The 26,282-nt window shown below is 45.8% G+C and overlaps 1 protein-coding gene across 4 annotated transcripts in view; it reads left to right on the top strand.

The window, feature by feature from the left end:
* The window catches only part of RRN3 (RRN3 homolog, RNA polymerase I transcription factor), a 1,085,194-nt gene that overhangs the window by 122,046 nt on the left and 936,866 nt on the right, over nt 1-26,282 (top strand). For all 4 annotated transcript variants that reach the window (XM_073591180.1, XM_073591181.1, XM_073591179.1 and 1 more), the window contains exon 2: nt 2,694-2,845. In XM_073591180.1, coding sequence (XP_073447281.1) covers nt 2,753-2,845 — 93 coding nt within the window. In that variant the 5' untranslated portion in view covers nt 2,694-2,752. The remainder of the gene's footprint in view (nt 1-2,693; nt 2,846-26,282) is intronic.

Here is a 26,282-nt window from a genome sequence, read left to right as displayed (position 1 = left end):
CCAGATCTCAGTTTCACCCCTCACATTACTGCAGGCAAGTTTTTTTTTTTTCTCAATTGAGATGAATATATTGGAAAATCTCAGTTAATGTCAGTTGGTCTAAATCAGTTATGAATATATTTGGACACAAGATGTATACTTGGTGTTATGTTCCTGTTCATATTTTTTTTACTTAAAAGTTGACAACCTTTATTATAATATGTAATATAGTTTAAAATGTTCCTGACCTATATTTCAGCTTCCTGGATTTTTTTTCATCTGGCCTTCAGATATGAAAGGCAGAGTGATTTAATACCTGTTTAGATTTGTCATCCATGTGATGAAATGAAAAGTATGCCGTTTGCAATAAACTTTGCATAAAATATTTAATTTGCATTTCATTTTAATGGTTCAAAGAAAGTTGGAAAAATGGTCGGCCCTCACGCATGTTCACTTGATGAAATCTGGCCCTCTTTGAAAAAAGTTTGGACACCCCTGCTCTAAGGTGAGCGTACACACATAAGGGGGGAGCTTGAGTGAACACAAGTTTTATCACCAGTACAAGCTGTGAATATTTTTGGAATGGACTTCAATATTTAATGATGTTACTATTTATTTATATGAAATGTTGACATTTATTGTGTGTGCACTTATCACTTTTGATCACTGGATCGCTTTATTTTTTTTTGCATGTATTTGGATCACTATATTTGATACATTAAGTTTTTGATTTTTATCTTATATGAATGTTTTGGCGTTTGCACGAAAACACTTTATACAGCCCTCAAATTTTCCACTCGCCTACTCGCATTTTGCGAGTGGAAAATGAGAGCTGGCAAGGAGCTGGGCTGCCTGGGAGTGGGGGGGCGAGCACCACCGGCGGGCGGAGTTGATCGGGAGCCGTTCTCCCGGTGGAAGAGTGCATGGAGTGGAGAGCCGGGGGATCATCGAGCGGTAAAACACGCCGTAACAGCTGACATTGAAACTGTCTCCGCTCTGCTCATTCTAACAAAGCCCCGCCTCCTCCTAACCCCGCACCTGTGATAGAACGTGGGTCCAATGCGGGGATGCATTCTGTCTATCACAAGCACGGGATTAGGAGGAGGCGGGGCTGTGTGAGAATGAGCGGAGACAGTTTCAATGTCAGCTGTTATGGCGTGTTTTACCGCTCTGCGATCCTGGCTCTCCTCTAACCCATCATGATCCGTCCGCCCTGGCAAGGCTGCAATGGGGGCATTGTGAGGCTGCTATTTGGGGCACAGTGATGCTGCAATTTGGGGCACAGTGAGGCTGCAATAGGGGCACAGTGATGCTGAAATTTGGGGCACAGTGAGGCTGCAATTCGGGGCACGGTGAGGCTGCAATTCGGGGCACGGTGAGGCTGCAATTCGGGGCACGGTGAGGCTGCAATGTGGGCCACGGTGAGGCTGCAATGTGGGGCACGGAGAGGCTGCAATGTGGGGCACTGAGAGGCTGCAATGTTGGGCATGGTGAGGCTGCAATGTTGGGCACGGTGAGGCTGCAATGTTGGGCACGGTGAGGCTGCAATGTTGGGCACGGTGAGGCTGCAATGTTGGGCACGGTGAGGCTGCAATGTTGGGCACGGTGAGGCTGCAATGTTGGGCACGGTGAGGCTGCAATGTTGGGCACGGTGAGGCTGCAATGTTGGGCACGGTGAGGCTGCAATGGTGGGCACGGTGAGGCTGCAATGGTGGGCACAGGTCATGCTACAATGATGTGCACAGGTCATGCTACAATGATGTGCACAGGTCACACTGCAATGATGGGCACTGGTGAGGCTGTGCTGAGGGGAACTGATAAAGTTGTTAATATCTATTTTTGTAACTTAATTCTGCATAAAACATTTAAGTGTCATTTCATGAGATAATTTATGATGGTGTGAATAGGGACGGGGCAGGGTAAGGGTTGGGTGGGGCAATTGGTGGCGAGCAACCCTTGAGACCTGACTAGTAGCTCAGGACTTGAAATTTTGAGCCCTGCTTTATATATTTATTTTACCAGCATGGAGGCACTTTATACATTTCAACACATATTTGGATTATAAGGTTTGTGATGCTGTGATCACACATTCTATATTAAAAAGACTTTGTTTGCACATCAACACATTTTTTATTCAGTGTTGTTGCATCAAGGCACTTATGCTAAACATCCAGATAGCGCAGCATTTCCCCTATAAATAAGGCAAAAAATCTTGCACTACCTGTTGCCCCAATACCCCCTCCAACACTTACCTTTATCGATCCAGCTGCAGGTCTTCCCTCCCCTCTTCCTGGGCTCACAGGCTTTGCTGATAGCAGCGGGAGCCATTCGCTCCTGCTGCTGTCAATCAACTCCTGTGAGCAAAGAGCAAGAGATGGGGCTGAGCCTCGCTGTGTGTGTTTATTGGCACACACAGCCTGGCTCAGGAGGGAGCTAGCTCGTCTGCTCCCATAACAGGTGGCTCGCTTAAGGGGCAGTCACACAAGATTAGGAGGCAAGAGCGCTAGTGGGGGACCCTAGAAGAGGAGGTTCGGGCTGCTCTGTGCAATACCATTGCACACAGCAGGTAAGTATAAACCTGTTTATTATTTTAATTTAAAAAAATCATGGCTTTACAATGACTTTAAAAGAAAATGTAATCTTTCTGCACGTTATGTTATGCTAAAATCTTATCTTTAATGTTTTTTTGTTTTTTGTTTTTTTTTTTTTTTTAGGGCAATAGGTGTCTGTTTGCTGTCATAAAAGTCAATGTCTGATCTTTGGCAAGGATACAATGTCTGAATCTTATGTTTTTTTGAGTTCTCCACCAAAGAAAACAGTTAGGTTTGGAGGAAAAGTTACAGAAGTCCTGTCCAAGTATTCACAGGTATTCTGGGTTATTTTCTTTTCATAGAATTTTCCAGTACTATTTTTGTTTATTTTGAATATGTGAAGGCATTTGATACGGTTGCCCCACAAATGCTTACTTTACAAACTGAGGTCTGTAGGCATGGACCATATGGTATGTACCTGGATAGGGAACTGGCTACAGGGGCGGGTCCAAAGGGTAGTGATAAATAGCGAGTACTCGGAATGGTCTGGTGTGGTAAGTGGGGTCCCCCAGGTATCTGTCCTGGGACCAATTCTTTTTACCCCATCCTCTATCATTTATGAATAATTAAACAGCTAATTCTCAATATTTGATGATGATACAAAGCTAAGCAGGGTAATAACTTCACACCAAGATGTGGAAACCTTACAAGAAGACCTAAATAAAATAATTGAAAGGGCAACTACATGGAAAATGAGGTTTAATGTTGAAAACTGTAAAGTAATGCATTTGGGTGCTAAAAATACAAATGCAAGTGACTCGCTAGGGGAAGAACCTCTGGGAGAATCCATGATGCAAAAAGATCTGGGGGTACTAGTAGATGACAGGTTCTGCAACTGCATGCAATCTCAAGCTGCTGCAAGCAAAGCCAACAGAATATTAGGTATTTAGTAAGAGGCATAGCAAGTTTTTCGAAGTTGTAATTTTTTTCCCACAGTTCTTGGGAAAATAAAGAAATTATTTATTTTTTAATTTTTACACAAACCTCATAATAACCAGTTATTTCTCACACACAGCATAAGCATACTTTCAATTACACCCTAAAATACATTCCTCCTGAGTATGGCGATACCACGTGTGTGAGACTTTTTCACAGCCTGGCCACATACAGAGGTCCAACATGCAGGGATCACCGTCAGGTGTTCTGGGAGCATAATCTACACATAAAATTTACTAACGACCTATTACACCTTTGAAGGTCCTGGAGCACCAGGACAGTGGAATTACCCGCAAAATGACCCAATTTTGGAAAGCAAACACCCCAAGGTATAGTCTATGAGGCATGGGCTGCATATAGGTTCTCGGGTACTCTGGGTTAGAGATATAGTGGATATAAAAAGTCTATACACCCCTGTTAAAATGTCAGGTTTATGTGATGTGAAAAGATACATAATTTCAGATTTTTTTTTTTCACCTTTAATGTGACCTATAAACTGTACAACTTTATAACAAACTGAAATCTTTTAGGTAGAGGGAAGTAAAAATAAAAAGCTAAAATAATATGGTTGTATAAGTGTGCACACCCTTAAACTAATATTTTGTTGAAGCACTTTTTGATTTTATTACAGAATTCAGTCTTTTTAGGTAATTAGTCTGTCGGCATGGCCCATCTTGCTTTGGCAATATTTGCCCACTCTTCTTTGCAAAAACAGTTCAAATCTGTCAGATTGCGAGGGCATCTGCTAGGCACAGCCCTCTTCAGATCGCCCCACAGATTTTCAGTCGGATTCAGGTCTGGGCCATTCCAAAACTTTAAACTTCTTCTGGTGAAGCCACTCCTTTGTTGATTTGGATATATGCTTTGGGTCGTTGTCATGCTGAAAGATGAAGTTCCTCTTAATGTTCAGCTTTCTAGCAGAAGCCTGAAGGTTTTGTATTTGGAACTGTTCATAATTCCCTCTACCTTGACTAAGGCCCCTGTTCCAGCTGAAGAAAAACAGCCCCAAAGCATGATGCTGTCACCACCATGCTTCACGTTGGGTATGGTGTTCTTTTGGTGATGTGCAGTGTTGTTTTTGCACCAGATTATCTCTTTTGGAATTATGGCCAAAAAGTTCAACCTTGGTTTCATCAGACCATAACACATTTTCTCACATGCTTTTGGGAGACTTCAGAATTGTTTTTGCAAAATTTAGCCAGGCTTGGATGTTTTTCTTCATTGCTGTCACATGTTCCACACAGCCAGTACTTGCCAGATATTCCTGCAGCTTCTTTCACCACTTCAGCCCCGGAAGGATTTGCCCCTTCCTGACCAGGCCGTTTTTTGCGATTCGGCACTGTGTTGCTTTAACTGACAATTGCACAGGCGTGTGACGACGTACACTAAAAAATATTTATGTCCTTTTTTTCCCCACAAATAGAGCTTTCTTTTGGTGGTATTTAATCACCTTTGCTATTTTTTGCGCTATAAACAAAAAAAAGTGACAATTTTGAAAAAACACTATTTTGTAGTTTTTGCTATAATAAATATCCCAATTAAAAAAAAAAAAATTCCTCAGTTTAGGCTGATATGTATTCTTCTACATATTTTTGGTAAAAAAAATCACAATAAGGGTATATTGATTGGTTTGCACAAAAAGCTATAGCGTCTACAAAATAGAGGATAGATTTATGTTGTTATTATTGACATTTATACAGCGATCAGAGCTAAAAAATAACCATTGATTACTGTATAAATGACATTGGCAGGGAAGGGGTTAACACCAGGGGTTAACTGTGTTCCCTGGGTGTGTTCTAACTGGTGGGTGGGTGGGGGAGGGGAGATGGGACTATCCAAACAATTAGACCCGCTGCTCCAGGTAAAGACAAGAAGCCTAATGATCTGTACGGGTGCCCGCCTTAGCTCGCCTCTGCATGGAATCAATAATATAAGAAATGGCTGCACTCTGTAGTCAATCAAAATTCTTTTATTTAGAACGTCCCAAGTGTTGACAAAAACAGAGAGCTGGTAGACGTGTTTCACACACTTCAGGTGTGCTTAGTCATTACACAGAAATGGCAGCATAACCATCCTTTTAAAGCCCCACCTAATTGTGTGGCAGGTGATACAAATCATTAATTTGCAGACCTTCTGTTGCATATGATTCACGTAGAAAATACAAAAAAAAAAGAAACTTATAACAAAACACATATATACCTGCACATATCGCGTATATATATATATATACACACACACACACACACACACACACACACACACACACACACACACACACACACACACACACACACTGGGGACGGAAAGTATTCAGATCCCCTTACATTTTTCACTCCTCTGTTATATTGCAGCCATTTGCTAAAATCATTTAAGTTCATTTTTTCCATCATTAATGTAAACACAGCACCCCATATTGACAGAAAAACACAGAATTGTTGACATTTTTGCAGATTTATTAAAAAAAGAAAAACTGAAATATCACATGGTCCTAAGTATTCAGACCTTTTGCTGTGACACTCATATATTTAATTCAGGTGCTGTCCATTTCTTCTGATCATCCTTGAGATGGTTCTACACCTTCATTTGAGTCCAGCTGTGTTTGATTATACTGATTGGACTTGATTAGGAAAGACACACACTTGTCTATATAAGACCTTACAGCTCGCAGTTCATGTCAGAGCAAATGAGAATCATGAGGTCAAAGGAACTGCCTGAAAAGCTCAGAGACAGAATTGTGGCAAGGCACAGATCTGGCCAAGGTTACAAAAAAAATTCTGCTGCACTTAAGGTTCCTAAGAGCACAGTGGCCACCATAATCCTTAAATGGAAGACGTTTGGGACGAACAGAACCCTTCCTAGAGCTGGCCATCCGGCCAAACTGAGCTATCGGGGGAAAAGAACCCAAAGATCACTGTGGCTGAGCTCCAGAGATGCAGTTGGGAGATGGGAGAAAGTTGTAGAAAGTCAGCCATCACTGCAGCTCTCCACCAGTCGGGGCTTTATGGCAGAGTGGCCCAACGGAAGCCTCTCCTCAGTGCAAGACACATGAAAGCCCGCATGGAGTTTACTAAAAAACACCTGAAGGACTCCAAGATGGTGAGAAATAAGATTCTCTGGTCTGATGAGACCAAGATAGAACTTTTAGACCTTAATTCTAAGCGGTATGTGTGGATAAAACCAGGCACTGCTCATTACTTGTCCAATACAGTCCCAACAGTGAAGCATGGTGGTGGCAGCATCATGCTGTGGGGGTGTGTTTCAGCTGCAGGGACAGGACGACTGGTTGCATTAGAGGGAAAGATGAATGTGGCCAAGTACAGGGATATCCTGGACGAAAACCTTCTCCAGAGTGCTCAGGGCCTCAGACTGGGCCAAAGGTTTACCTTCCAACAAGACAATGACCCTAAGCACACAGCTAAATGTTCTTGAATGGCCCAGCCAGAGCCCTGACTTAAACCCAATTGAGCATCTCTGGAGAGACCTAAAAATGGCTGTCCACCAATGTTTACCATTCAGGCTGGGTTCACACTGGTCCGACAAATCCTCCAACATTGGGAGCTCATGTCGCATGACGTGTGAAATTTAATGTTTCCCTATGGGAGCCGTCCTAACTGGTCCGACACAAGTCGTTCCGACTTTAGAAATGCTCCCTGTACTACTTTGGTCCGACTTTGATCCTACTTCAGCCTATTGACTATCATTGAAGTCGGATCAAAGTCGGATCGCCGTCTCGCATGATCCGACATCGGAACGCGACTTGTGCTCAGATGATCTTGAGGGGGAACTCCGTGCCAAATTTTAAATAAAAAACCGGCATGGGTTCCCCCCCAAGAGCATACCAGGCCCTTAGGTCTGGTATGGACCTTGAGGGGAACCCCCTACGCCGAAAAAACGGCGTGGGGGTCCCCCCCAATCCATACCAGACCCTTATCCGAGCACGCAGCCCGGCCGGTCAGGAATGGGGGTGGGGACGAGCGAGCGCCCCCCACCCTCCTGAACCGTACCAGGCCGCATGCCCTCAACATGGGGGTGTTGGTGCCTTGGGGGAGGGGGGGCACGCTGCGGCCCCCCCACCCCAAAGCACCTTGTCCCCATGTTGATGAGGACAAGGGCCTCTTCCTGACAACCCTGGCCGTTGGTTGTCGGGGTCTGCGGGCGGGGGGCTTATCGGAATCCGGGAGCCCCCTTTAATAAGTGGGCCCCCAGATCCCGGCCCCCCACCCTATGTGAATGAGTATGGGGTACATCGTACCCCTACCCATTCACCTAGGGAAAAAGTGTCAATTAAAAAAAAACCACCACAGATTTTTAAAGTAATTTATTAGACAGCTCCGGGGGTCTTCTTCCGACTTCGGGGGTCTCTCCGGTTCTTCTCCGCACTCTCCGGGTCTTCTGCCGGGCTCCTCCGCTATCTTCTGCTCTTTTGCTATAGCGGAGGAGCCCGGTCTGCTGCCTTCTTCTCTTCGGGGGTCTCTCCGGTTCTTCTCCGGGTCTTCTGCCGGGCTCCTCCGCTATTTTCTGCTCTTTTGCCGCTCTTTTGCTATAGCGGAGGAGCCCGGTCTTCGGTCTTCTGCCCTCTTCTCTTCTTCCAATGTTGACACGACGCTCTCTCAGGCTGGAATGCACTCTGAGCGCTCCGCTCTGACTTATATAGGCGGTGACCACGCCCCCTTATGCCGTCACAGTCCCAGCATGCCCAGGGACTGTGACGGCATAAGGGGGCGGGGTCTCCGCCTATATAAGCCATAGCAGAGCGCACAGAGAGCATTCCAGCCGGAGAGAGCGTCATGTCAACATTGGAAGAAAAGAAGAAGTTAGAAGGCAGAAGGCAGAAGTCCAGGCCACCGCTAGCAATAGAGCTGTAGAAGATAGCGGAGGAGACACCGGAGAGACCCCGAAGTCGGAAGAAGACTCTGGAGATGTCTAATAAATTACTTTAAAAACCTGTGTACTGTGTTTTTTTATTGACACTTTTTTCCCTAGGTGAATGGGTAGGGGTACGATGTACCCCATACTCATTCACAAAGGGTGGGGGGCCGGGATCTGGAGGCCCCCTTATTAAAGGGGGCTCCCGGATTCCGATAAGCCCCCCGCCTGCAGACCCCGACAACCAACGGCCAGGGTTGTCGGGAAGAGGCCCTGGTCCTCATCAACATGGGGACAAGGTGCTTTGGGGTGGGGGGGCCCACAGTGCGCCCCCCTCCCCCAAGGCACCAACCCCCCCATGTTGAGGGCATGCGGCCTGGTACGGTTCAGGAGGGGGGGGGGGCGCTCGCTCGTCCCCACCCCCATTCCTGACCGGCCGGGCTGCGTGCTCGGATAAGGGTCTGGTATGGATTGGGGGGGACCCCCACGCCGTTTTTTCGGCGTAGGTGGTTCCCCTCAAGGTCCATACCAGACCTAAGGGCCTGGTATGCTCCTGGGGGGGAACCCATGCTGTTTTTTTATTTAAAATTTGGCGCAGAGTTCCCCCTCAAGATTCACACCAAGACATCCGACATTGCGTTATTTCCTGCCCCCTGCTGTAGCCCCTCCCATTGTGTGTTAGTATACTTGTCCTTTGACCAATTAAAACTATCTGAAAAGTCGGATCAAAGTAGTATCCTGTTCATGAAAGTCGGATGAATGTAGGACCAATGTAGGACTGATGTCGCAGAGCAAAGTAGGATGAAAGTCGTACTACTGTCGTGTAGTATAGTGTGAACCCAGCCTCAACCTGACAGAACTGGAGAGGATCTGCAAGGAGGAATGGCAGAGGATCCCCAAATCCAGGTGTGAAAAACTTGTTGCATCTTTCCCAAAAAGACCCATGGCTGTATTAGATCAAAAGGGTGCGTCTACTAAATACTGAGCAAAGGGTCTGAATACTGAGGACCCTTTCAGTTTTTCTTTTTTAATAAATCTGCAAAAATGTCAACAATTCTGTGTTTTTCTGTCAATATGGGGTGCTGTGTGTACATTAATGTGGGAAAAAAATTAACTTAAATGATTTTACCAAATGGCTGCAATATTACAAATGAAAAATTTAAGGGAGTCTGAATACTTTACGTCCCCACTGTATATATAAAATATCGATACATAAACGGTCAGTAAAAACAGACATATTTCTATCCTATGTAACTTTGAGCCCATGACAAACCAAGCACAGTTGGACTCATCGAGGAGAAAAGGGGGGGGGGGGGAGGGGGGAGAATTATGGACGGTAAAATTAAGGCCAAACTCACAACTACCCCCCATCGACTCAACATACATACGAGTCAAACCATGGGAACAGACAAATGTATATGCATGTGTATATGTTATACATGTCATGCACCAATCCTGATGCTCTTATACAAATAACCCTATCCATATTGAGCAAACATAAATGTAAAGCAGACCAGATGTAGATAAAAATTGGGTACAATATCAATATAAGATCAACACAGAATAAGGAGTGAAGAATAACGAATAGATAATAGATAAATATTGCCGGAGAGAGTGTGTTCATCAATCTAATCATAAAAATGAGTCACATCCCACTCAAAGTTTAACCCGTGCGGGATGCGAGTCTGGAGGTGGAATATCCAGAATACCTCTCTTCTTTATTCTTCACTCCTCATTCTTCACTCCTTATTCTGTGTTGATCTTGCATTGATCTTGTACCTAAATTTTATCTACATCTGGTCTGCTTTACATTTATGTTTGTTCAATGTGGATACGGTCATTTTTATGAGAGCATCAGGATTGGTGCATGACCTGTATCACATATACACATGCATATACATTTGTGCGTTCCCATGGTTGAACTCGTATGTATGTTGAGTCCATGGGGGGGGGGTAGTTGTGAGTTTGGCCTTAATTTTACCATCCATGATTCTCCCTCCTCCCCCTTTTCTCCTCGATGAGTCCAACTGTGCTTGGTTTGTCATGGGCTCAAAGTTACATAGGATAGAAATATGTCGGTTTTTACTGACCCTTTATGTATCGATATTTTATATATATATATATATATATATATATAAAATATCGATACATAAAGGGTCAGTAAAAACCGACATATTTCTATATATATATAGTCCTATATTTTTTGACGCTCTGTCTTTCTTGTTTCTGGTTTGCATTATTTTCCTTTTCTCTCCATTCTCCTTATTTTGGACTATGGAAGATCTCATACTTTGAACAATTTCCCCATGTTTACTTAAAGTGGATGTAAACCCAAAACTTTGTCAAATCCTCCCCCTTGCTGTGAGTGACAGGTGATTTACATATCTTGTGCACTAGCCTAAGACATGCATTATTTTTTAATTCCCACCCCCACTCCTTTCTTCAGCAGCTCTGCAAGGATTGTTGGTTCCACACCTCAGCATGATTTGGCATGTGGAAGTCATGTGGTTACTTTCCTGTCTTTTCACTGGAATTTAGAGATCACAGGAGAAAATGCATATTGACAAGGGGAGTGTAGAGGTGGGCGGGGAGTCTACTGACATCACGACTCAACCCACCGAGCTCCAGACAACAGACCCACCCACAGAATCTGCAGTTTTTCGGCTCTCATAACAGACAGAGGGGAGACATTTGACAGGTAAAGATACATGCAGGAAGCATGTGTATCCTTATAGATAACCCCCTATGGCAGTAGTTTAGAAAGGATGACATTGGGTTTACATCCACTTTAATATAAATATATATATATATATATATATATATATATATATATATATATATATATATAAATATATATATATAAAATGTTTTTTTGTTTTTTTATAATGGGGAAAGACTGTATATATGTGTATGTATAAATATACACTTATATACATTTTATCAAGGTATAGTGGAATATAGGAAATGCAGACCTATTTTAAAAGAATGATGGTTATTGTTCTTGAGTATAACTGTCATGGTTATGCAATAGAGTTTGTCTGTCAGCTTACCTGTCTCTGTGTTCATCTCTAGAGACCAGCTGACCCTCACCTGACTGCTTTTATAAACTCTCCTCTAGCATGGCTGCACCCCAGCTCCTATCAGGGAACCCTATATTGACCTATGCACTGCAAGCCAGCAGTGCTGATCAACCATTGTGTGTTAGCTTTCGTGTGTACTTGCTGTGTTTCCTACGTCTGATTCCAGTTACCGACCTTGGCCTGTTCTCGACTTTCTCTGTCTGCTTGTGACCCTGACCTTTGGCGTGTTATGTTTATCCATGTCTGCTAGTCGCCCTGACATTTGGCTTATTCCTTACTTTCCTTGTTGTTCCAGCATGCTGCCTCCTTCCTCTTCTCCTGTAGTCTACCGTGAGCGTGAGCTGTGAGACCCTGGGGGCCGCGACCTGGAGCCAGACTGCAGCTCAGTCCATCCTCACCACTAGGGGCTCTGGTGAACACCTGCTGGCTCTTAGACTCCGCGCCCTTGGGAATCTATGCTCTAGCTCCCAGTGGGATCTGTGTTAGTGACCCAGTAGACCTGCTTCCTGAACCTCCCAGGGTTCAATCCGCAGCAGTCAGTCCTAGGGTCCACTACCTAGCGCTGCACTTTCGACTCCTACAGAGTGCATCTGTCACCTAGCCTCAAGGTGACTTGACAATAACATTTTTATCTAATTTTCTACAGCACATAATCTTTTCACTTGTTTACTTATACATATATACTGCACATATCGCATATATATGTGTTTTGTTATAGGTTTCTCTTTTTGTAGTCTCTACATAAATCATATATAACATGTAGTCTGCAAATTAATGATTTGTGCCACCTGCCACACAATTAGGTGGGGCTTTATAAGGATGGTTATGCTGCTATTTCTGTGTAATGACTAATCACACCTGAAGTGTGTGAAACGCGTCTACCAGCTCTGTTTTTGTCAACACTTGGGACATTCTAAATAAAAAAATTTTGATCGACCTACGAAGTGCAGCCATTTCTTCTATTATTGGGGGGATGGGAATGACTAGGGGAGGAGAGAGATCGGTGTTTATACTTGGTATGAACACACAATCTGTCTCCTCTCCCCTGAGTGAACCGGAATGTGTGTGTTTACACACACATCCCAGTTCTCGCTCTGTTACGAGCAATCGCGGGTGCCCGGGGGTCATCACGCCTGCCTGGTGCATGCATCGCGCCTGCTGTCACGTCATAAAGGAGCGATGTACAGCTACGGTGATTTGCCCTGCCGAGCCAACCTGCCGCAGTATAACTGCAGCGGCTGCTCGGCTAGTGGTTAATGTTGCTGTAGGACTCTTGGCAGCCTCCCTGACCAGTTTTCTTCTTGTCTTTTCATCAATTTTGGAGGGACGTCCAGTTCTTGGTAATGTCACTGTTGTGCCATATTTTTTCCACTTGATGACTGTCTTCACTGTGTTCCATGGTATATCTAATTCCTTGGAAATTCTTTTGTACCCTTCTACTGACTGATGTCTTTTTAACAATGAGATCCCTCTGATGCTTTTGAAAGCTCTCTGCAGAGCATGGCTTTTGTTGTAGGATGCGACTAAGGCCCCTTTCACACGGGACGGATCCGTGTTGATCCGCCCCGTGTTTATCCGCTGCTCAGCGGGGATCGCTCCGCTTTCCCCAGCTGAGCAGGCAGATGACAGGGCGGGACCCGCACACTGTGCAGGGACCGCCCTGTCAGATCTCTGCTCTCCCCTATGGGGGATCGGAGGAACACGGACCCGTCTGTCCGTGTTCCTCCGATCCGCTCTGCAGACGGAAAGAAAAATAGGATTTTCTTCCGTCCGCAGAATCGGACGAGAGCGGAGGCGGACGACATCGGGTGTTAGCGGATGTACATCCGCTGACACCCGCTATCCCATAGGGATGCATGTATGTCCGTATTTCATCCGAAAACGGATGGATGAAATACGGACATACTGTCCGCATGTGTGAAAGGGGCCTAAAAAAAATATCAGGAAAGCCCCCCAGAACAGCTGAACTTTATTTGGTGTTAATCAGAGGCACTTTAAATGTTGGCAGGTGTGTACTGACTCCTATTTAACATGAGTTTGAATGTGATTGCTTAATTCTGAACACAGCTACATCCCCAGTTATAAGAGGGTGTCCACACTTATGCAACCATATTATTTTATTTTTACTTGAACCCCCTAAAAGATTTCAGTTTGTTTTTTCAATTGACTTGTACAGTTTATAGGTCACATTTAAAGGTGAAAAAAGTTCTGAAACTATTTATTTTTTGTCTCATTTGTTTACATCACAGAAACCTGACAGGAGTGTGTAGACTTTTTAGATCCACTGTAGGTACTTGGGTACTCTAATGGTCTGCAAATAAGTACTAGGGTACTGTGAGCTGGAGATTTGTACTCAAATGGGGTGGTGACAGGTACTCAGGTACTCTGATGGCTTGGTGACGGGTACTCTGATGGGCTGGTGACGGGTACTCTGATGGGCTGGTGACGGGTACTCTGGATGGGCTTGTGACGGGTACGCTGATGGGCTGGTGAGAGGTACTTTGGTACTCTAATGGGCTGGTGACAGGTACTCTGATGGGCTGGTAACAAGTACTCTGATGCAGTTACTCTGATGGGCTGGTGACAGGTATTCTGATGGGCTGGTGACAGGTACTCTGATGGGCTGGCGACAGGTACTCTGATGGGCTGGCGACAGGTACTCTGACGGGCTGGCGACAGGTACTCTGACGGGCTGGCGACAGGTACTCTGATGGGCTGGTGAAAGGTACTCTGATGGCCTGGTGACTGGTAGTCAGATGGCCTGGTGACTGGTAGTCAGATGGCCTGGTGACTGGTAGTCAGATGGCCTGGTGACTGGTAGTCAGATGGCCTGGTGACTGGTAGTCAGATGGCCTGGTGACTGGTAGTCAGATGGCCTGGTGACTGGTAGTCAGATGGCCTGGTGACTGGTAGTCAGATGGCCTGGTGACTGGTAGTCAGATGGCCTGGTGACAGGTACTCGGTTACTGTGATGGCCTGGTGACAGGTACTTAGATTGGCTGTTGACAGGTGCTCTGATGGGCTGATGACCGGTACTCTGATGCGCTGGTTTCAGGTACTGTGTAGTAAAAAAATAGAATCGCGCTAAAAACCTGTGTGCATATATGCAATTAATGACACATCAACAAATATCTGAATAAATATCACATGCGTTGTGAACACATTGTAAAAGTGTCATAGCACCAAAATTATTGAATATTGATGTTGAAACACTAAAAATTAAAATTATAGAAAATTAAAATGAGTCCAAAAACATACAATGGCTGTGTCACCCAAGTGATAAAAAAGTAAATAAATAAATATGAAGTCCATCAAAAGACTGTTCAATCCTTGTTCAAACGGAGAAATAGTGCTCAATCCACCACCAAGGAATGTAGATTGGCCGCTTACCAGAATCCCATGACCCCCCACTACAGAGGATCAGGGAGAGCCTGAATGGAAAGTTATCCTCCGGACCTTATCCAGTAAGCCAAACCCCAGCTCGTTAATGGTATAGTATAATATCCAAAGCCCAGCCATTAATACTTCAGACTAAACCATGTTCCTTCCAGCTCACAGATGGATGGTCACATCATGAAAGATAAAAGGCTCCAATAGTGTATAACCTTTAAACTTTATTCGGTATTAAAATACATTGAAACACACACATGATCTCAATAAGATAAACACCTGTATGCAGTAGTGTATTTAGATTTTGTGCTGCCCTAGGCCTGACTAAACTCGTGCACCCACTAATTTAAATATGACCCACCCCTTCCTGTCGAGGCCACACCCCTTGCTGTTTAAAACCCGCCCTGAAATTTTCGAGTGGGGACACTAATTCTGAGGGCTGGGGGGGGGGGGGGGGGGGGGGCGGGGGCAATGGATTCCCTTAATTTGCATAGATTTCCTCTCACTTTCTGTTATGGGGCAGGAAGTGAAGGGAAATATCTGCAATTGGACAGGGATGGTAAAAAATAAACTGACAGGGGCTACAAACCTCCCTTACTCTTTCCAAAATGAAAAAAAAGTGTTGCCCATAGTTCTACTTTAAGCACAAATTTCTGTTAATTTTATGGAGAGGACTAAGAAGATATAACCATGCCAATGGTGCAGCAGAAAACATATAGCACAGTGAGGAAGGTTTGTGGTCCAAGATGATAGGACAGTCAAAATTAAAAGCGGCACCCCACCCCACACAGTTGCAGAATGCCAGCCGCCCGCATACCGGAAGCAGCACAGCCGCTTTATGGGGGCGCTAGAATAATTTGCCTCTCAGCCCAGTCTGCCCCACAAGACTGGCACTACACTAACAGCGCAAGCCGGCGGGGACTCTTCCTGTGCTGCCCCCCTGCAAAGTGCTGCCCTAGGCCTGGGCCTTGTCAGCCTAGGCCAGGATACAGCATTGCCTGTATGTCTGGAGCACCGGCCGGTAATCTCACAGACAAGCCTGTCCTGCTGGTAACAGCAATAGCGATGAGAGGTGACGCAAGCGCGTCGCTGGGCGGATGGTGACGAGTGCTCTGATGGGCTGGTGACGAGTGCTCTGATGGGCTGGTGACGAGTGCTCTGATGGGCTGGTGACGAGTGCTCTGATGGGCTGGTGACGGGTTCTCTGATGTGCTGGTGACAGGTACACTGATGGCCTGGTGACAGGTACTCTGATGGGCTGGTGACAGGTACTCTGATGGGCTGGTGACGGGTAATCTGATGGGCTGGTGATGGGTACTCTGATGGGCTGGTGATGGGTACTTTGATGGGCTGGTGACGGGTAGTCAGATGGCCTGGTGACAGGTACTCTGATGGGCTGGTGACAGGTACTCTGATGGGCTGGTGACGGGTAATCTGATGGGCTGGTGATGGGTACTCTGATGGGCTGGTGATGGGTACTTTGATGGGCTGGTGACGGGTAGTCAGATGGCCTGGTGACAGGTACTTGGGTACTCTGATGGGCCGGTGACGGGTACTCTGATGGGCCGGTGACGGGTACTCTGATGGGCCGGTGACGGGTACTCTGATGGGCCGGTGACGGGTACTCTGATGGGCCGGTGACGGGTACTCTGATGGGCCGGTGACGGGTACTCTGATGGGCCGGTGATGGGTACTCTTCTGGGCCAGTGACTGGTAGTCAGATGGCCTGGTGACAGGTACTTGGGTACTCTGATGGGCTGGTGACCGGTACTCGGGTATTCTGATTGCCTGGTGACAGGTACTCAGGTACTCTGGTGGGCTGGTGACGGGTAGTCAGATGGCCTGGTGACAGGTACTTGGGTACTCTGATGGCCTAGTCACCGGTACTTGGGTACTCTGATGGTGACAGGTACTCTGATGGCCTGGTGACCGGTACTTGGGTACTCTGATGTGCTGGTGACAGGTACTCGGGTACTCTGATGGGCCGGTGACAGGTACTCTGATGGGCTGGTGGGGCAGTACGGCTCTCATTCTGGGATGACGTCATATGAGGACGTCCCAGAACGGTCGCTCTCGTGTGGCCGCGCCATGTTGCTAGGACACGGCACAACCCTGATCTCTGTAAAGAGCCACGTCCGCGGCTCTTTAACCATTTGATCGGCTGTGTCCAATCACAGCCGGTCACCTGTAAACAAGGAAGTGCAGGTAATTGGCTCTCCTCGCCTCACACTGACAGAGTGTGAGGAGAGGAGAGACGATCAGCGGCATCTCCTCACAGGGGGACATGTAGGAATGTAATCAGGGCACTGATCATCAGTGCCCTGATTACAATAGTGCAACACAGTGTCACCAATCATTGCCCACCAATGTCAGCTATCAGTGCCCACCGCTCCCCACAAGTGACACCAATCAGTGCCCATTAGCGATGCCAGTCAGTGCTGGCAATCAGTGCCACCTATCAGTGCTGTCAATCAGTGCCCATCAGTGTTGCCCATCAATGCTACCCATCCATGCCCATCAGTGCCCATCAGTGCCACATATCAGTGCCACCTATCAGTACCCATCAGTGCTGCTTCATCAGTGCCCATAAGTGCCACCTCATCAATGCCCACCAGTTCAGCCTATCAGTGCTGCCTCATCAGCGCACATCAGTGAAGGCGAAAAATTAGTTATCAAATTTACTGACAGAAAAAAGTAAAAAACATTTCTTTTCCCAAATTTTTTTTTTTTTATAAAAAATAAAAACCCAGCCGTGATTAAATACCACCAAAAGAAAGCTCTATTTGTGTGAAGAAAATTATAAAAAATTTGTTTGGGTACAGTGTAGCACGACCGCACAATTGTCATTCAAAGTGCGAAGGGGGTGTACGTGCCTGGTAGGTAAGTGGTTAAAGGAGTGTAGCGGGATCTATGAATGATAAATAACTGCGTCAAACACTCTGAGGAAGATAAGGATACCTCAATTAAATTTTTCAGAGCTTGCTCTCATCCCTCATCACTAAGTGTCTTCAAATCTCTACTCCACCATCTAAAGCTACCCTCTTGTGTATTAGTTATATCATTTGTAGAGAATCGTATATACGCCCAATGAGTCCCTCTTTACAGCATCTTATAGTTACTGCCGTAGTTAGAATTGATGAAGGTTTATGTTTTAATGAAACTGTCATTGCCTGGCTCTGTAAAGCATGCCGTAGCTGTAAGTATTGAAAAAATGATTTATTAGGCAGATGATATTTCTCTGCCAACTTAAAACGTTGATAAAGAAGCAGAATAACGGCCTTTTTCCATGAATCAAAATTTTCACGTTTCGCTACCTCAGGTAGTTGCAAATTATTCCAAATGGGCATGTATTGAGTATATCTCTCATAATCAGTATTTTTCTTGGATAATAGTCCAAATGTTATGAATTAAATTGAATGTGGGTTAACTACGTTTACTATAGAAGTGGTAGGCTACTATTAGCTGTATCGGTGGCCCTACCGGAAATTGAAAAAATATTATTTGCTGTATGGAATCCTTACGATCGATAACATTCCCACTATATAATTGCTGAATTTGTGATGCTGGATAATACATTCTGGCATTGGGAACAGCTAAGCCTCGTTCGTCCATATGCTGCGTACACACGATCGGATTTTCCGACAACAAATGTTCGATTGGAGCTTGTTGTCGGAAATTCCGACCGTGTGTAGGCTCCATCGGACATTCCGACATTAAAATCTGTTATCGGAAATGCCGAGCGTGTGTACACAATTCCGACGCACAAAATTCCACGCATGCTCTAAATCAAGTCCGAGACAGAAGCGTTTGGTCTGGTAGAACTAGCGTTCGTAATGGAGGTAGCACATTCGTCACACTGCACATTTTTAATCTTTTATTGCAGCGCATTCTCTTCTTTATAATGCTAGAATAATGAAGTTGTTTTGCTGCTGATATGCTGAGTTCTGACAAACTGATTTCTTTGTTATTTCTTGTGATCTCATGAATACATTTTTTTTTTTTTTTCGCCAGATCTCCAGAATAATGTTTTTAATTTTTGTTTATAGTAATAAGTAATTTTTTTTTTTTTTTTTTAAATCAAGATCTGTTTTTTTTTATTTTTTTTTCTAGTGATCTCCATAATATTTTTTTTCGTTTTGTGTGTCAAGTTACCACAACACCATTATTATCTTGTATTTTTTAACCTCAAGGAGATTGGTTGGTGTTGGTGTCCCTTGTTAATTTTACATTGTCTTTTTGAAATGTACCTTTCTACTCACAAACTCGCAAAACTGTCCTTTTTTAATTATAACACAGCCAATGATTTAAGAAAAAAATATAAATTTATTAGGGGTCATAACAAAATAAAGAGGAAGGCAACGCTGGATAAACTGGTGAAATTGGTGAAGCCTTTGTACCCCAGGGCACACATCAACTATTTGACAGGCAAAATTGGGAGCCTGAGGAGTCCATTTAATAGGGAGCACAATCTGGTCCAGGACTCCGAGAGATCAGGAACAGCAGCAGATGACATATATGTCCCCAGGCTGTGGGCTTACAACAGCCTGCGTCTTTTGCCAGACCAGACTGAACCCAGTAATGAAATATGAGTGGTGTATCCGCGCAACGGAACAGAAAATTAAAAAAGTGGAGAAAATGGAAAAAAATGGAAATAATGGAAGAAATCGCATAAAGGACTGCTGCCTCCACAGATGTGATTTCCACCAAGGTGGAAAAAACAGAAGGTAAGTGAAGGGTTAGTGTGTGGGTGTGGCGCAAATCATGTGTAGCCAAATCCCATATGTAAAGTCGCATATAAAGTATAAACCAAAATTGCAAATAAAAAATTCAACGAGAATAAAACCAAACATAAAACAGCAAAGTGACCCCCTTTGGAGTGTGTAGGTGTAACGTGGTCCTAGTTTAAAAAATACTTTGTAAATCGTGTGTAGCCAAATCCCACATGTAAAATCGCATGTAAATTATAAACAAAATATAAACAAAATCGCTTATAGCAAATTTAACGGCTAGGTTGGCCCCCTTTGAATTGGGGGAGGGGGAAGGGGAACAGGGGATGAAATCAAAAAATGACTTTAGCCAAAGCTATTCCATCCGCATAAAAACCCATATAGTGATTGACAAACATAACATTGCTGAATAATTACATAGGTTAAATTGTGACTAGTGCTCAGTGCAATTTAAGTGAAAAACTTGACATCTTTGTAAAACAAGGCAGGTATTTGTATAAATCTTGGTGACCAGGTGCTCGTGTCTTGTGATCATGCGGACACTCACCAGCTTCTTTAACCCCTGCGGGGGTAATGCGCAGTCACAGTGTATGCCACTGTGCGGCAATCCACAGGCTGTTTTCCATTTTCTCCACTTTTTTCTCCACTTGGACAACGTTACACCTACACACTCCAAAGGGAGTCACTTTGCTGTTTTATGTTTTTTTTTTATTTTCGTTGAATTTTCTTTTATTTGCAATTTTGGTTTATGCGACTTTATATATGGGATTTGGCTACACACAATTTACCAAGCATTTCTATAAATTAGGACAGCGCCACACCCACACACTAACCCTTCACTTACAGACTGAACCCAGGCCATCACTCTCTTGCCTTCCTTACACGCTTGCTTCCAGGCTGTGGCTCTGGTGTTGTAGTTGTGGCAAAAGGAGGAGGAGGATGGTCCAACTCACACAGCTGGGTTTTGCTTTTGATTTTGCACCTCAACCCCTTATTTAGGGCCATATATATCAGTTCCTCACGAGGCGTTGGCCCACCTCCATTTCCTGCATTTTGTTTGTAGCCATGCAGGCCTCAAGAAGACTGGTGGTGGTTCTGAGGGCCGCAGAAGCCTGCTGAATTAACCCAAGTGTTGACTCCTCCACGCACCTCCCCTTCCTGGGCCTTTTTTGTTGAAGGCTGAGGGGAGGGACCTGGATTCGGTCAGGCCACTTTCCCCCACCACCTCCTGGGTGCCACTTTCCCCCACCACCTCCTGGGTGCCACTTTCCCCCGCCACCTCCTGGCTGCCACTTTCTACAGCCTCCTCCTGGCCGAGGATTTCCTGTGTATGAAAAAGGGACATAGTTTTAGTTTATTGATCATCAATCACACACAATTTTGAGAAATATGTTTAACAATGCTATTCCTGACTCAAGCTGGGCTCCTCCACATCTTCCTGGGTGGAAGGCCCAGGTTGGACATCGGAAGCCTCAGCTGGGGTGGAAGGACGAGTGGAAGGAGGGGTTGAGAGTGATGGCCTGATTTCAGTCTGGTCTCACAGAAATCGCAGTCTGTCGTAGTACCACAGCCTGGGTACATAAACGTCATCTGCTGCTGCTCCTGATCTCTGGGAATCCCAGACCTTACTGTGCTCTCTATTATATGTGCTCCTCATGCAACCAATTTTCAAATAGTTGATGTCTGCCGTGGGGATCTGCGGCTTCACAAATTCCAGCAATTTATCCAGTGTTGCCTTCCTCTTTAGTCGATTTGTATAAAAGGGGTATTTTGTCTGCCACAGACAGGGCAGCTCTCTGTACAAATCAATGAATTGGGGGAGGAAATCGTGATCGTTGAATCAATCCAATTTCTCTGCAAGACACAACACAAGACAAACCCTAATGTCGGGCTAATCTCGCATAATCTTGTCCCAATATAGGCCTCAATTTCTAAGCAGTATAGGCCACTGACGCCCCAAGTTAAAATTGTACCTTCGCTAGAACGATCGGCGCTTCCCCTACTCCGTCCTCCGCTCACAGATCGTATGTATGACGCACGCGTGTTACGCTTTATATACACTGCGCATGCATGAAACTCCACCCGCCCCTTGTCTTTCGGCGCAGTGGGAGAGCACATGGCGGAGAAGGAACAAGTGCATGAAGACAGCAGCAACGACGAAAGCCCGGAGCCACGAACGTCCCGATCCCGGAGGAGATTTAAGGCCCCTAATATGTTATTGTAGAGATGGTGGACATCTTGAAGAGGGCCGACTATGACGGGAGGCACGGACCTTACCCAAACCCAAATGTCAGAAAGCCCAAGATCATGACTAAAGTTGTGAAAAATCTGCATAAGAATTTTGGGGTACGACGAACCAAGGATCAATTGAGGAAACGATGGTCAGACCTCAAATTGAGGGAGCAGGATCAGTACAGAAGAATCAAGAGAGTGCTGCAAAAAAGTAAGTATTTTGCCGTGTGTTCCTATTCTTCTTATTATGTTTGTGCTGCTCATGTGCTTTTCTTTACTGTTGTACAGTTTAAAATGGCAAGTTTCAGGTTCGTGGGCACAGTAATCGTTCGTAGTAAACATTGTTCGTTCACCCACTAATTCGATGTTTTTGGCAGGTGCACGTTAATTACATTTGTTCATGTGTATTAAAAGAAGTTGATTACATTGTTGTCTAGATGGGTTTGTAACTAGAATGAAGTGCAAACTTGATTTAGTGTAAGAAAATTAAGGGAAAAGGGGGAATTTTAGGGACTTTCAGGAAGCCATGATCTGGTAAGATCATGTATTTCCATCCCTAGGGACTTTAAATGATATCATGGCCTGGTAAGGTCATAGATATCCATCCCATTTGTATTGGAAGAAGGAAGTATATAAACATATACAGAGGATGTGGGACTTTGTGTGAAGCATATGACAGCCAAAGGGATAATAGGGTGAATATGAGGGAATTTTATTGAGCATTGCATTATACATACATATTTCAGGTAGCATTGATAAATAACATACACAAGGTAATAAGTCCACTGAACACAGTTCATGGTATATATGTTGGTAAAAACAAAAGTATGCAAAAGACACGGTAATGACTATAAGTTGATAATAAAATGGTAATTTCATATAATAAAAATATCTAAAATTCCCAGGTTCACCACAAAATATAAGTGTTTGCCAATATTAGAAGGGTATAACCTGCAGGACCTATGGCCTCACTGGCCTGTAGGGGTACGGAAAACATCATGGCTTGAAGTTCTTGATAAAACAAGTGGATACACGGCAATCAGTATGTCAGGGAGCTTACTTCGGCAGGCAGGGTGCTCGCGGCGGTGTGCGTTGGCGCGCGTTGGTGCGCACGTTCCCGCGGGTCCCGTTGCGCGCGTTCCTTGCAGTGCTGGCATGCGTGTCCTGGTCAGGTCTGTTGTGTGTGCCGGCGTGCGGGGGCGTGCGCACCGTTTGGCGCTAAACTGCCCATTTAAGCCGGCCCTCCCTTGTGATCAGTGCTGCCTGATCAACAGCTCTGCCGTCTGTAGTACCTGACCCTTGTGCCTGTTAAGTTCCTGATATCCTGACGACCCGGCTTGCTTCCTGAACCTCCCATTGAACTCTGCCTGGACCCGACCTCTGGCCTGTCTGACTATCCGTTTGCCTGCTCCACTGTACCTCGTTGCCTGCCTGTTGCCGAACCCAGCCTGTCCTCTGACCATCCTGCTCAGTCCTGTTGTCTGTGTTCCAGCCTGCACCTGCTGTCACAAGACTACTCTTCCATCTGCATTTGGACTCCAGTAACGGACTCTCATACCACTCTGCACTCCTGTGCCTCCTGTTTATCTTACCAGGGGCCGCGAGTCGGATGCGTAAGGGAGCCTACCTTCTGCCCAAGCGGACTCACCGGTCTGGTAAGTAGTATCAGGCAGCCATGACCGAGTCCGGGCAGGGGGCTTCCCCCATGGATGAACTTTGCAGACACCTGGCGGGATTAACCCAAGCGGTGAAAAGCTTACAGGAGGGCTATTCCAGATTGGAGGAACGTGTTCAGGCCCTGTCTGCACCCACCGGTCCCCAGGGGGGCTCATCTGCAACCGCAGCACCCTCCGTAGTCATGCTCCCTCCAGAGCCAAAAGTACCTATACCAGAAAGGTTCTCCGGAGATCGTAGCAAATATCGTGCGTTCCGGAATGCATGTGCACTCTATTTCACGTTGCAGCCTCGCACCTTCTCCCTAGAGGCCACGAAAGCGGGCTTTGTCATTTCCCTGTTGTCTGGCGAACCTCAAACCTGGGCCCACCGACTCTTGGAGCAAAAGTCGGACGCCTTGGAGAATCTGGACGCCTTCTTCTTGGCAATGTCGCAACTTCACGAAGATCCTCCTGCAACTGCCGAAGCTACCCTGCACTCCCTCCGTCAAGGCCGTCGAGCGGCAGAGGACAATGCTGTCGAATTCAGGCGCTGGAGTTCTGATACGGCATGGAATGATGCGGCCCTGCGCCATCAGTATAGGATGGGTTTGTCCGATCCGCTCAAGGATGAGCTAGCACGGGTCGTGGTACCCCAAACTTTGGAAGAGTTAGTTAACCTGTCAATCCAAATTGACTGTCGGCTGAGAGAACGACGCACCGAAAGATCTACCAGTACCTTCCGACCCACCTGGATGCTTCCACAAGTTCCCAGTCCTCCTAGTAGGCCCTCCGCTCCACCAACTGCTCCCGCTTCTGACGTCCCAGAACCCATGCAGCTTGGCCTGCTCCGTCCCTCCTTGACTCCTGAAGAGAAGTTACGCAGACGAGCCCATAACCTATGTCTCTACTGTGGGGAACCTGGGCACTACGCCAGCGTCTGCCCCAACAAGACGCGTAAGTGTCGTTCTGCTGCTCGTATATGTGCAACTACCATGCCAAAGCCAAGTACTCATCTAACTATCTCTGTCACTTTGCAGCTTCCCGGAAAGGCTATCCAAGTTCCAGTCATCATTGACTCCGGAGCCTGCAGCTGCTTCGTCGATCTGACCTTCGCAGCGCAGCATGACATACCCCTTCGACCCAAGACCCAAAGCCTGGCTGTACACCTTGCAGACGGTTCCGCCCTCCGTTCCGGTCCTGTAATTCAAGAGACCGTCCCCCTAGAAGCTACTATGGACTCTCAACACCGGGAATTCCTCTGTTTAGATGCCATTTCCTCACCCCTCTTCCCTGTCATTCTTGGGATGCCGTGGCTGCAGGTCCACAACCCCCATATTAACTGGGCTTCAGGAAGAGTTGAGTTTCCCTTCTGAATACTGTCGTCAACACTGTCTGCAACGAGTCATCCACGAGTCTCCCCAACTTCTCTGCATTCCGAGACCAACATACTCCAGGCTATCCCAGAACCCTACCGAGACTTCTCGGACGTATTCAGCAAAAAAGGGGCAGAGACCCTACCTCCACACAGGCCCTACGACTGTCCCATAGAACTGTTACCCGGGACCGAGGTACCCTTCGGCAGGATCTTTCCTCTGACTGAGCAGGAACTGGATACGTTAAAACAATACCTTGATGAGAATCTAAAGAAGAAGTTTATCTGCCCGTCCACATCTCCGGCCGGCGCCAGCATATTCTTTGTGGAAAAGAAAGATCATTCTCTTCGACCATGCATCGATTACCGAGAATTGAACAGGATAACGATTAAAAATCACTACCCGCTACCCCTGGTGCCTGAGTTAGTCCAGAGACTAGGAACCGCAAGGGTCTTCACAAAATTGGATCTTTGCAGAGCCTATAACCTAATCCGCATCCGAGAGGGCGACGAGTGGAAGACCGCCTTTCGCACTCGTTTTGGGCATTTCGAGTATCTCATTATGCCCTTCGGTCTTTGTAATGCCCCAGCCACATTCCAACATTTTGTGAATTACATTTTCCGGGAATTTTTGGATCTCTACGTCATCGTTTACCTTGACGACATCCTCATTTTTTCCTCTTCATTGGCTGATCATCGCAGGCATGTTCGGAACGTCCTTGCTCGGCTCGGCAACACGGACTGTATGCTAAACTCGATAAATGCGAGTTCGAACTCCAATGCATCCAATTCCTGGGGCTCATCATTTCAGTTGAAGGTATTAAAATGGACCCTCAAAAGGTGTCCGCCATCCTGGATTGGCCCGCACCTACAGACAAAAAAGGGGTCCAACGCTTCATTGGATTTTCCAATTTTTACAGGAAATTCATCAGAGACTTCTCTAAAATCATTGCTCCTATTACGGAACTAACAAAGCAAGGAACTCGATTCTGCTGGACTCCCAGGGCACAGGCGGCTTTCGAAAAATTGAAAGGCCTATTCACTTCAGCCTCCATCCTCAAACACCCTAACCCTGCCTTGCCATTTGTTTTAGAGGTCGATGACTCAGAAATCGCAGTAGGGGCAGTACTCTCCCAACGCCAGGGCCCCAAGGCTCTTCTGTTCCCAATAGCCTTCTTCTCTTGCAAACTCTCTGTGTCTGAAAGGAACTACGATGTGGGAGACCAGGAGCTTCTGGCCATCAAGATGGCTCTGGAGGAGTGGCGCTATCTTTTGGAGGGTGCTGTACATTCTATTCTAATCTATACAGACCACAAAAACTTGGAATATTTAAGATCTGTCAAGAGACTAAAACCACGACAGGCCAGATAGGCACTCTTCTTTTCCCGCTTTCAATTTCACATCACTTACAGACCTGGCTCTAAAAACGTGAAACCAGACGCTCTGTCACGAAT

This window comes from Aquarana catesbeiana, linkage group LG06, assembly GCF_042186555.1.
Source record: "Aquarana catesbeiana isolate 2022-GZ linkage group LG06, ASM4218655v1, whole genome shotgun sequence".
Lineage (NCBI taxonomy): Eukaryota > Metazoa > Chordata > Amphibia > Anura > Ranidae > Aquarana > Aquarana catesbeiana.
Note: the sequence above shows the minus strand (reverse complement) of the source record. Positions and strands in the feature narration are given on the sequence as shown.